The 12,430-nt window shown below is 45.6% G+C and overlaps 1 protein-coding gene across 1 annotated transcript in view; it reads left to right on the top strand.

Moving 5' to 3' along the window:
- Positions 1 to 12,430, top strand: part of WDR70 (WD repeat domain 70) — a 263,694-nt gene that overhangs the window by 77,346 nt on the left and 173,918 nt on the right. The window contains exon 7 of the mRNA XM_065406340.1: positions 8,192 to 8,325. Within this exon, the coding sequence (XP_065262412.1) occupies positions 8,192 to 8,325 (134 nt within the window). The remainder of the gene's footprint in view (positions 1 to 8,191; positions 8,326 to 12,430) is intronic.

Raw genomic sequence — 12,430 nt, forward strand, 5'->3', positions numbered from 1 at the left:
CATGGCTGCTGCATGGTTAAATCCGGACGCACGGCCCTGTTCGGAAAAAGTCCAGTAGGTCTTGCTAGCTAGAAGGAAACCCTCTACTAGAGCTACCTACCAGGCCAAGGGTGGAAGCGCTTGTCTTGCTGAGCAGCCAAGCCAAGCCTTTGCCCAACTCAAGCTTCTCTGCAGTCCATCTTAGACTATTTACTTGGTCTGAAGCACCAAGACCTATCGTTATCATTGCTCCAGGTCCACTTGGCAGCAATCTCAGCATTCCACCCTCTGATCAAAGGCACATGGATCTTTGCCCATGAGATGACAAGGATAATGGAAAGTTCACAACCCAATTCCACCATGGGATTTAAACCTGGTCCTATCCAGACTCACTGGCTTCCCTTTCGAGCTCATGGCATGTTACTCCCTGCTTATTCTCTCATGGAAGGTTGCCTTCCTAGTGCCAATTATTTCCGCCAGAAGAGTTACAGAACTTCAAGCCTTGACTTCAGATCCTCCTTACATTGTCTTCTACAAAGATAAGGTCCAGCTGTGCTCTCACTCAGCCTTCCAGCCCAAGGTGATGTCACAGTTTCATATCAACTGGGACATCTTTTGCCCATCGGCTTTCTGAAGCTGCACAGGATGGACAAAGAGAGCTGTCTGTATTCTTTGGATGGTAGAAGGGCCCTGGTCTTTTATATCGACAGGACTACACCCTTCTGCAAATCAACGCAGCGTTTTGTGGCTGTGGCGGATAGAATGAAAGGGCACACTGTGTTGTCCCAGAGGATATCGCCCTGTATCACAGCCTGCATCTGGGCTTGTTATGAGCAGGCAAAGGTGCCACCCTCAGCTGTCATAAAGGCCCATTCTGCAAGCACGCAAGCATTCTCAGCAGCGTTCCTCAAGCAAATACCGATTCAGGACATCTGCAGGGCTGCAACATGGTCGTCAATTCATACCTTTGTGGCCCACTGTGCCATTACCCAACAGGTCCGAGATGATGCCAATTTCAGAAGAGCTATGTTGCAAGCAGCACATCTGTAACTCTTGGCCCACCTGCAAGGGCACTGTTTGTGAGTCACCTGACATGGAATGGACATGAGCAAGTGCTCAAAGAAGAAAAGACAGTTACCAGCTTTCCATAACTCTTGTCCTTCGAGATGTGTTGCTCATGTCCATTCCATGACCCACCTTCCTACCTTGCTGTTAGAGTTGACGGCAAGAAGGAACTGGAATGGCATGGGGCCGGCTGGCGCATGAATATGGGCCTCTAGGGGGCACTAGAGCCAGCCCTCCGGATATTACTGGGGAGAAAAATCTCTGGCAACTGTGCACACGGCACGCACACACCTTACATTGAATGGACATAAGCAACATATCTCGAAGAACAACAGTTACGGAAAGTTAGTAACCATCTTTTGAAAACTTTTGAAAGAACAACCATAACTTTTTGTTCAGAATTATGAACATTTCAGTGTTATAAAGAATCTCCATTTCCAAGGTGTTTGTAACTCTGAGATTCCTACTCTACTGTAATGGGGAACAAATATTTGATAAAGGGCTCTTCAATCTAGTTGAGAAAGGTATAGCATGATCCAATAGCTGGAAGTTGAAGCTAGACAAAGTCAGACTGGAAATAAGGCATACATTTTTAACAGTGAGAATAATTAACTATTGGAACAGTTTACCAAGGGCCATGTAGATTTTCCATCACTGGCAATTTTTAAAATCAAGATTCGATGTTTTTCCATAAAATATGCCCTAGGAATTATTTTGGGGAAATTCTTTGGGGTGTGTTGTACAGGAGTCCAGACTGGATGATCACAATGGTCTCTTCTCATGTTGGACTCTGAATCTATGATTCTGTGATATGAATAATAATACTGAAAACCAAATAATTATTATTTTAAGTCCTTATGGAAAGTTCGTAAACAACTTCATAGAGAGAATTCTACTGGCGTGCTATAGAAATTACTCTAAATCTATGTAATGTAATAGAGAATAGATTTTCCATGTCCTTTTTTAAACATTCTGTAGAAGGTATAAAACCTATTAGATTCTACGTAAAACACTTAAAGGTTCATTTTCTTTCAGTTCTGTAGGACTCTTCCATACTTTTTAAATTAAACACTAGGTTACCAATCTTTCCATAAGTCGACTGTCATATTTATATACCACAGGAGCCTATTTCTTAACCTTACATCCACTACCCTTGAGCTGTATTATACATGGTGGAGAGGAGATAAGGCCTGAACAAAAAGTCTAATGTTTACCTGTTTGTTTCCTCCTTAGTAATCGTAGTAACATGGTATATAGAACTGGGAAATCTGGGAAATGTCTGTATTTTTTATAAATATCATATGTACCTCAGTTAATATTATTCTCTGTGAATGCATAAAGTTTAATTCAAAGAAAACAAAACCATGGCAATGAATAGACACCTGAGGTAAACAGCTTGAAAGGAGCTAAGGTAACAGTGGTTGAGCTATCAGTGGGGAAGAAACTGTCTGGTTCCATCCAGGCTAGTTTGTATTACTCTTTCCGGTGCTAAAGCCTGAGATTAAAAGGGATTCCAAACCTAAAAGACCCTTGAAAAAAGGCGGGGGGAGGAGGGGTGCTGAGTAAGCTAGAAGGACTGCTACAGTGTATCCGTGGAAAGCTGACCCGCTGGCAAACACACACAGAGAGAGACACATGTTGTGAGTATGACAGGCTGACTCTCTCAACTCGGAGCTGGAGTTAGCTGGTCTGGGGAACTTACCAAGGTGTAAGTATTACCTGTGAGTGTGGGCCTTTTATTGTGTTACCCTTTGCCCTACATGCTTTGTTCCTTTTGAGGAATAAATAAATAATGCTTTGTTTTGAAGATTCTGTTTCTCTTTCACTGCAAATTTATAGTCTCAGGATCCCAGAGGGAAACTCATACAGATGCCAGAACAGTGTTGGACCTGTGTTGTTAATGCCTTGGGAGTTAGGGGACTGCAGCCAAGAAATATGGTCTAAGTGTGGTTGGACCATGTGGTGCCACCTAGAGTGAGATGCAGGAAGCCAGGCTGTCACATGAGGGGTGTTCTTCAGAGCAACTAATTTGCTATGGCATAGAGGTTTTTATAATTTCTCGCTAAGAGGAGGGGAGGTGAAAAAGGAATATCTGACTGTGTTGAAAGATATTTTGTATGTGGGGAATTTGCATAGTATGGACAGACATTTTAGAAAGTGTTTGCTTGGATTTTAAGTGCTAAAAAACTAGACATCACATTGCATTTTAAACAAAATCCTGGCAGAAAAGTTGAATGAATTAGATCTTATGCAGAATCATACATGTATAAAATGTGCCTTTCTTAATTGTTTATAACCTTTAGCAAAACTAGTTTCCTGTTTTGTGTGAGGTGCTATCTACTTTTGCAGTACATGTTAGATTAAATTACCTGAGAAATGAATTATGTGTTCTGTACAACTGTTTGTATATCAACTAATCTGCTGGAACATCTGTGATCATCTAAATTGGTTCAGATCACCACTGATAAATTTCCCATTGCATTGTGCTGCTACAGGCCAACTGAATAATTGGAAAAGATTAAAAATGAAATGGACACATCTTTTTGAAAAATATTGTCAAGCCTTTAAGTAGTTTGAACAAATTCTCAAAATATTTTAGAACAGAACATAAAATATACCTTGTGCGCATTTGGATGCTGCTTAAATATAGATGAAAGGTATATTTTATAAGCTTGATGGTTTGCCAGGCTTTCCTAAAAACCTTATATTATTTGCATTTTAAATGAATAGATTCTTGATCTTTCAACATCTCATCTTCTTAACAGTACTGTTTGGTGTCTGTTATAAGTTCCTTTGGAAGACGCATTATTTTTCAGACATGAAGTGATTCAGTTATGGCCTGCGTAAACAGTCTGAGTGCACTTTGGGTAGTTGATTTGCTGTATATCAAAACATTTATGGAAATATTAAAATAGCTTATTTTCTGGTTTGCTTTCAGTCAATATTTTAAATATACTTTTAATTTGAACTAGGTTATATATGCTATAAAGTTTTAGTACAAATGTCTGGCATTATCAATGCTTGTCAAAAAAATAAAACAACAAAGGCACAACATTGTAGAGAACAGGTTGTATTATCCATGTCCAAAGTTGTGCAGTGCTTCTTCTTTAATTCAGTTTCTATATTTGTGTGGCATTTTAAAATGGAAGTTGTAATTTCTAATTAAAATGTTTATTGTTGGGAATTACAGTCTGGGAAGCCTCTTAGAAACATTTTGACTACCTAAGAATGCAGCTGTCATCACTTTGAGAAGAGGTGAGATGCAGATTAGGTATATACAGTACAAATAGATTGCATCGAATGAACAAAACAGATTACTGGAAAAAGCAGTTATCCCACAGAAGGACTATCCAGTTTATTTATAATGAAATTACTCATCTACACATTCATACAGTAAAATGACAATCCTTTAAAAATGAGTAGAACTCAATAGCTTTTTTCAGGACATAGTCAATAGAGTTTCATTTATTAAATGTATTTCATCTAAACTTAAATATCCCATCTGTATCTCTTCAATCTAATGATCTTAGGCTGATGATGACTGTATTCCTGTGCAGCTGAAATGAATCAGAAAAGATTTCCCAAGCTAAAGAGTCTTTCCAGAAACCTGATTAATTTTCCAGTTGCCTTGCTTGTATAGAGTAATAGGAGTTACTTTTTCCCAATGAAACTGCAGAGATAAATTTTCTCCTGACAGCTTTGACACTAGGTGAGTATGGGAAAAAGAACATAAAGAGATGTTCTGAACATCATGCTTTTTAACTTTTCAAATCACAGCTGGGACAGTATAGATAGTAATTGTAGCAGAGAAGCCCATTTTAGAATATTAACTGAATGCATGGTTAATATGGGGTTTGTCCACAGGCTCTACAGTCTACAAATCCTAAACAAGGTGAATGGTGTACAAAGATATTTAAATTATTAAATAGTTAGCTTTTCCAGAAATGGGAAATCATTAAGTGGTCACATTCTGTTTATCATTGTCCTAAATGTGAAATTCATCCTAGTGGACAGGACCTGAGGATTACGTGGTGCCTGGGACCTTTTGATGCTCCCTTGTACAGTGATACATTTAAACAGTTTAGGATAGAAAATGAAGAAAAATGCTGTATTCAATTGAAACTCCATGCGGAATTTAGGTAAGCAGGATGTAATAGCCAAATTTCAGTTTGTGTAGAGACCCTGGGCATAAATATCTGCTCTTGTGAAAAATGTAATGGGTTATCAGGGTTTTTTTTTATATCTCACCTGAAAGATGGCACTTCCAGCAGCAGTGCACTCCTAAAATGATGCTGGGTGATTGGATTAGTACTGACTCAGAAGAAAGGAAGTTGCTTGATTAATCACTATCATCACTTCCTACACAACTTGGATTTTTCTGGTAGGTCTCAGGATGGAATCCTGGACATGTATAATGGTAACTAAAGATGCTGGTGACTTTGACATATATCACTTTAGGAGATGCCTGCTTTTACATTTAAAAAAATCTGGAAATCTCACCACAGGTTTCTATGCTTTTGCTACCAGAAGAAATATTTACAGCTCCATATACACACTTCCCTATGAACTCTCCACTACTCCCACAGAATTTACAGAAAAACATATACACCTCTACCCCGATATAATGCTGTCCTCGGGAGCCAAAATTTTTTACCGCGTTATAGGTGAAACCGCGTTATATCGAACTTGCTTTGATCCACCGGAGTGCGCAGCCCTGTCCCCCCGGAGCGCTGCTTTACCGCATTATATCCGAATTCATGTTATATCGGGTCGCATTATATCGAGGTAGAGGTGTATGTAGTTAGAGCCTTCCACCACTGGAAAGGAATTCATGTATTACCTTTTCTTGATATCTTGTTAGCAAGGGGTTTGTTGCTGCAGAAGGTCATGGTTCCTCTTGACCGTAAAGCTTCTAGTGCTTCTACTAAAATTTCCAGATCTTCTTCATTAAAGCCCTGTCCTTCATCCCATTCCTGAAACCTACTGCTTGGCTGCTGAACAGCAGGCATTACTAGAATATGTTGATCTCTACCCTTCTGTAAACATGTTTCCAATAGGCACTACTCTGCTGTATGGAAACGATATGGCCATTGACACTCTGTCTCACTTCTTCAGAGTTCACCCTTAAGCACTGGCAAGAGCTCTTGGATGCCAGAAAACAATCTAAATTAATATCTCTCCTGCACTTAGATTTTCCTTAGGGTAGGTTAAGTTACAGAATCTTCCCAAGGTCTTAGAGTGCTCTTTCTGAAGTCTAAAACTTGTTCTTCAAGCCCTCATGGCTCATCTCTTCAAGTCACTTTATTTCCTCTTGCTTAGGGTAGTCTTCCTTGTGGCAAAAAGGCTTCTGATCTGGGTGCTTTACTGATTATGTATTTGAGGAAGAAAAGGTAATCCATGGCATAGCCCAGAACTTTTCCCCCCAATGCTAATACCATCTACGCTGGGTCGAAGTTCTTCCCTCATTCTGCCTTAACCTGAAGCACCTGAAAGAGATTAAATGGTGTACTTTGGACCTAACACATGAAATTTCACCTCTTACTTGCTAATTTCCATTCTTAGGGGAACCCTGTCCAACCCTAACCCCCTCAAATTGGATTTAATTTGCAGTAACCCAATTTTTTCATCATTTCTCAGATTTCTTATTTCTTCTGTTTACTGAGTTAGCTGTTCATACCTTTATAGGAGACCTTATTCTGGAGAGTTGAGTTCAGGTGCGGCGCCAGGGTTTTTGGCGCCCTAGGCGGGGGTCCTTCCGCGCTCCCGGTCGTCGTCAGCAATTCTGCGGCGGGGGGGTCCTTCTGCGCTCCCGGTCTTCGGGGCACTTCGGCGGCGGGTCCCGGAGTGAGTGAAGGACCCGCCGCAGAATTGCCGCCTAAGACCTGGAGCGCGGAAGGACCCCCTGCCGCCAAATTGCCGTCGAGGGTGGCAAAATGCTGCCCCCCCAAATCCTGGTGCGGTTGCCTAAATGGAAGCGCCGGCCCTGGTTGAGTTGGTGGACAAGGCTTAATGTCTTACTTGACTGACAGTTTTGCTTCTACCACAATGTCAGTTCATTTCCTCTCACTAAGGATTTTAGACAGACTTTCTGTGAGAATAAAAATTAGGGAGTCATAGGTAAAATTTTTCTATTTTTTTTCTTTGTTTGAAAACACAATTTATTGCACTGAAGACACTTAGAGGCAGAAAATATTACCTAAGTAGTCCTTTCCCATAGAAGCAATTTCTATAGTTGCTGCAAGGATGTTGCAATTCACTACTATTGATGCCATAATTCATGATTATGAAGGGAGGGAGTATGATCCATGTGATTGCCTGTGGAAGGGGAGATATCCATGAGACACTTTCTATTAATGTCCTCCATATTATGAAAAGTTTGACAACTCTTGGTGTGTAATTATTTAATTACACATTAATTGCAGTTTTAAACATCTGTCATAATTTTGTAGACTATTTCATTATAATGAAATGCTGCATTTCACTGAAACTTGAGGGCAATAATTTATACTGAGGTGTTAGAAATGTTCATTTTGTAAGTGTTTTAATTATAGCAATGAACTATTGATTTTGCTACTAGCATGATACCTTGCCAGTAAATTTTCAAGTTTTTTGAGTTGTTACTTCTCCATGATGGCTTTCTTCTCTTGGTATATGCATCATCTAGCCTTAATAATGCTTTTTAATTAGCTCTCTACAGTTTTCATTGTCATTTGCTGAGTATCTAACTAGAAATATTAGTATTCCTGGTATGGGTAATGGAAAAGGAAATTACATTTCTTCAGTAAGAGAAATGAAAACAACTACATTCAGAAATAAAATAATTTGCCCCAAACAAATGGAAATAAAATTAAATAATATTTTGTTAATTAACTTTTCTTCCTGAAATGATGCCATCAGAAGGGGTTATTTTTATTTCCCTTTACATAATTCAGACTTCACACAGAAGGTGATAGAAATTCTCCAAAAAATGGAACTACATGGCTGACATGTGGAAAGAACAAATTAAAGCAATGACTGTGAAATATGGCTGTGTGAGACTAGTACCATTTTGTGCACTGGTTACAGTTTAAAAAAAGAGTACAAAGAGGAAGATCAGACTACCTCTGAATTATCTTCATTGAATTGTTTTTGGTCTGTCTGTCTGTAGGTATCTGCTTTGGGTTTGGATCCCTCAGGTGCCCGTTTGGTAACTGGAGGCTATGACTATGATGTTCGGCTTTGGGACTTCGCTGGAATGGATGCATCTCTTCAAGCTTTTCGATCACTTCAGCCTTGTGAATGGTATGTGTTGAGACTATCTTTCTGACTTAACAGCCCCTTTATTACAGCTTCTAGCTACAATACACTGTAAGTTGCAAGATGATTCTGTTGGAAAGGTTTTACTATCCCCTAATATTTCTGCATTAGACAAAATGTGGATAGAGATAGTTACATGCTGCCTGTATTTCACACTTTGTTTGAAAGACATGCATATTTTCTCTTGAGCTGGCTCAGCAAACTGTACTATTCAAATATTTAGCACAGCAAACATAGGTATCAGATAAGCTAATTATAGGCTAAATCTCTCAAGACTAATGCAAATGTAGTTTCTTTATTATATGCAGCAGGTTGATAGAATGTGCCCTGTCCCCCACCCCTCCTACTCGTAGAAAGCTAGCTAATAAAGAAAGAAAACGATTGATGGTAGTCTCATGTAGGGGCTTTAGTAGGAATAGGGCTTCTATAATTACTAGTATTTTTTTGAGGAGAGCATCATCAGAGCCTTCAGCCCCAAAACCTGAGTCCTGCAAGCGCAAGTCAGCTGCCCTGGGCCAGCCATGGGTTCTTCTTCAAGTGCTTGTTCATGTCAATTCCAATCAGGTGTGTGTGTGTGCACGCCGCGTGCATGACAGCCGGAAGATTTTTCTCCTAGTTGTATCTGTAGGGTTGGCCTGGGCACCTTCTGGAGTTCCGCCTTCATGGCGTCCAATACAGGGCCCAGCCGACCCTCTCCCCTCCTCCCCCCGTAGTTCCTTCTTACCGCCAGTAATGGCTAGTTGGAACTTCCGTCGCTCTTGCTTCTGTAAGTGCCTTTAGCAGTGACCCATCATGATTTGTATATAGTTAGTTAGCTTTTCGTAATAGTAGTAGTAGTAGTTGTTTCTCTAAGTTTCCGTTACAGGGGTGCCCTCCCCTCCCCCCAGTTTCTCCCCCGACACCAGGGCATGCCTCGTTCCCTGGAATTCAAATCTTGTGAAGACTGCGGCAAACTTATGCTGAAGAGTGACCCACACACTTCTTGCTTGAAGTGCCTTGGCGAGAGTCACCAAAAGGACAAGTGCCGCATTTGTAAAGGGTTTCGGCTGAGGACCCTTAAGGATCGTGAGCAGATACTCAGAATTATCCTCATGGAGGCATCCCTCCACCTACAGTCCGACCTTGGGTCTGCGGAGCATGCGCCGAGCACCTCCTCTTCAATGCGCAGCGCACTGGCGCCAAGAAAGGAGGCCAAGGACTCCTGGCACCGACCTGGCACCGAACAGATTTAAAATTTTATTGGAAAATGTTTAAAAATAGATGATACAGAGTGTTGAAACTTCAGTTATTAGTCATCGGGGGTAACATACAGAGTATAGGGGGATGTTAGTATTTTGATATTGGATAGCGCATAACACATACAGTCTACAATATCCCCAATGGGGGGGTATAAGGTGGATGAATCAAGGTACAGTCAGCAAGCAGTGAGGGTACATCACTCATACAGGAATTACAGGCAATCATAGGTATAAATAAGCGGGCCGGGTAATGAGGATAAGATGACCCTCATATGGTGGAGTTCAGTTCGGTTCGGTGGGTTCAGGGTTCAGGGGATAAGGTCCAACAGAGGAAGTCTTCAGATCCCTTCCTCATTGTGGGTGTGCGAAGTCACGCCGGCTCACTCTCGGTATTGGCGGTGGCCGGTGATGTGCTCTGTATAAATGTCTCGGGACCATCAGATACTGTCCGAGACCATTAGACGTTGCATGAGCCGCGCATAGCGATGGCCTACCCCGCAGGTACTCAGTACGCGCTCGTTACAGGGGTCCCAGGCGCCCAGGGCCCCAACGATCAGAGCGTTGGTGTACACCTCATAGCTCTTTGTCCACAGGGTGTCAGCCAGGGGGGCGTACTTTTCGAGTTTGCGGGCTCAAGCTTCGCGGAAGGCTGGGGTCCTATTCTCGAACGGGATTGTCACATCGACGAGGATGATCTTTTTTCGAACCTCGTCCGCAACGACGATGTCCGGGCACAGCGGGCTGTCGGTGTCGGGGACGGCGCGGTTGACGGCGATCTCTCCCAGGCGCGGGTCGATGGCCTTCACTAGGCGGTCCTGGACGGCATTGTGGCGCAGCTGCCAGGCACGGGCGTGGGGCTTGCAGCTGCACAGAACGTGGGGCAGGGTCTCGGTGACGTACCCGCACTTCCTGCAGCACTTGTCCTGGTTCCCGTGACGGACAGCTCCATTGAGAGGGACGCAATTCAGCCGGGTGCGGTGTATGAACCGCCAGTCGGCGAATCGGGTGAAGCTGCCCGCGGGGAGAAAGTGGTTGCTGGAGTCCCACTTGCTGGTCAGCTCGAAGGCCTTACCCTGGTCTGGCTTTTTCCTCAGGGTGTCCACGTAGCGCGCGTGGACGGCGGCCTTCAGAGACCTCTCCAGCGCTCCTCTGGCTCCGGGGGTGACAATGGTGTTGCTGTCCATCCCGATCCGCGGCACCGTGACTCCCAGCTCCTGCCGTTCCTCGCTCCACTCCCAGCGGCAGCCCAGTCGCTTCCCCAGTCGGCGCGTGGCATTGCAGGCGCGGGACCACAGTGAGGCGATGTCGCCCCCGTCCCGGGCGAATTCGCCGTCCAGGGAGCCGCTCAAGAAGGTGGCTATATCTCGGTCGGAGGGAGCTCTGCTGATTCACTTTGCGATGACGGCGCGGATGGCAGTCATCGCGACGTTCTTCACCTTGGCGTCCGGGCACGTCAGGAGGCGGAAGGCGTGCGTGATGACCGCGATGTCGCACAGGTCGCCCATGCGGGGGACGTTGGCACCGCTGTGCCTGTGCGCGATGTACACGAGCTCGTTGCTGGCTCCCTGGGGCAGGGACAGCCACCTCTTGACCAGTTGCCGGAAGGTGTTGTCCACCTTATTGAGGGGCACCTTCGCCACGGTGGATCCTCTCAAGATGAAGGCGATGTGGGGGATCAGGAAGGTGTTGAGGGCATTTGATTTTCTGCCACGGAGCCAGCAGGGATGTGTCGATCTTGACGGCGTCTTGCAGGATCTCCCGGATGGTGTCCTCGGGGGTCTGCCGGATGCGGAAGCCCATCGGCGTGCCGAGGTGCTGGTACGCCTGCCCCTCCACCAGGGGAACGACGGACTCGCCTGGATAAGGAACTCCGTCGTCAACACCGAGTCCTTCTTGCTCCCGTCGATGTGACGGGACGTGCACTTCTTGGCGTTGAAGCGGAGTCCCGTCCAGTCTGCGGCTCTCCCGATGGTGTCAAGCATGCTCTGGAGCCTCTCGGGGTCGTCCGCGATCAGGACCAGGTCGTCCGCGTAGGCCAAGACACTCATCCTCTTGTAGAGCGGAGGTTTCTTGACAGCTGGGGGATAGCAGGGGGATCCCTTGACAGTTGCAGCTGCTGGGGAGTGGTAGGGGGGGGTCTCTCGATGGCTGGAAGAGCAGGAGAGTGGGGGGGGCAGCGGTTGGAGCAGCAGGAGGGTGGCGGGGGGGTCCCCGAGCGGCTGGGGAGTCCCTGGGCAGCTGAAGCATCTGGTGACGGCGGGCAGGTCTCTCGGCATCTGGAGCGGCTCACACGTGGAGGAGCCGTCCCCCGGTGACTGGGGTTGCTGGCAGGCGGTGGGAGAATCGCTCTGTGGCTGTGGTGCAGTGGGGCTCGTCGTCTGGGGCGGCTCACATGTGGCGGGGCAGTCCCCTGGCGGCTGGAGCTGCTGGCGAGTGGTGGGAGAGTCCCTCTGCGGCTGGTGTGCAGCGGGGGCATCTCTCCGTATCTGGAGCAGCTGGCACGTGGCGGGGCAGTCTCCCGGTGGCTGGAGCTGCTGGTGAGTGGCGGGCCGGAGTTTTGCCTGCTGAAGCGCAGCGGGAAGCTCCCCAGGCATCATGAGCGGCGGCAGCTGGGGCGCGGGGCAGGAATCCCCCGGTGGTTCGAGTAGCAGCAGCTGGGGCACATGGCGGGGGTCCCCAGGCTGCATAAGCGGCAGCGGCTGGGGCGCGGGGCAGGAATCCCCCGGCGGCTCGGGTAGCAGCGGCTGGGGCACGTGGCGGGGACCCCCAGGCTGCATAAGCAGCGGCGGCTGGGGTGCGTGGCGGGAATCTCCCGGTGGCATGGGCAGCGGCGGCAGCTGGGGCGCGGGGGG

Source organism: Emys orbicularis, chromosome 6 (assembly GCF_028017835.1).
Source record: "Emys orbicularis isolate rEmyOrb1 chromosome 6, rEmyOrb1.hap1, whole genome shotgun sequence".
Taxonomy (NCBI): domain Eukaryota; kingdom Metazoa; phylum Chordata; order Testudines; family Emydidae; genus Emys; species Emys orbicularis.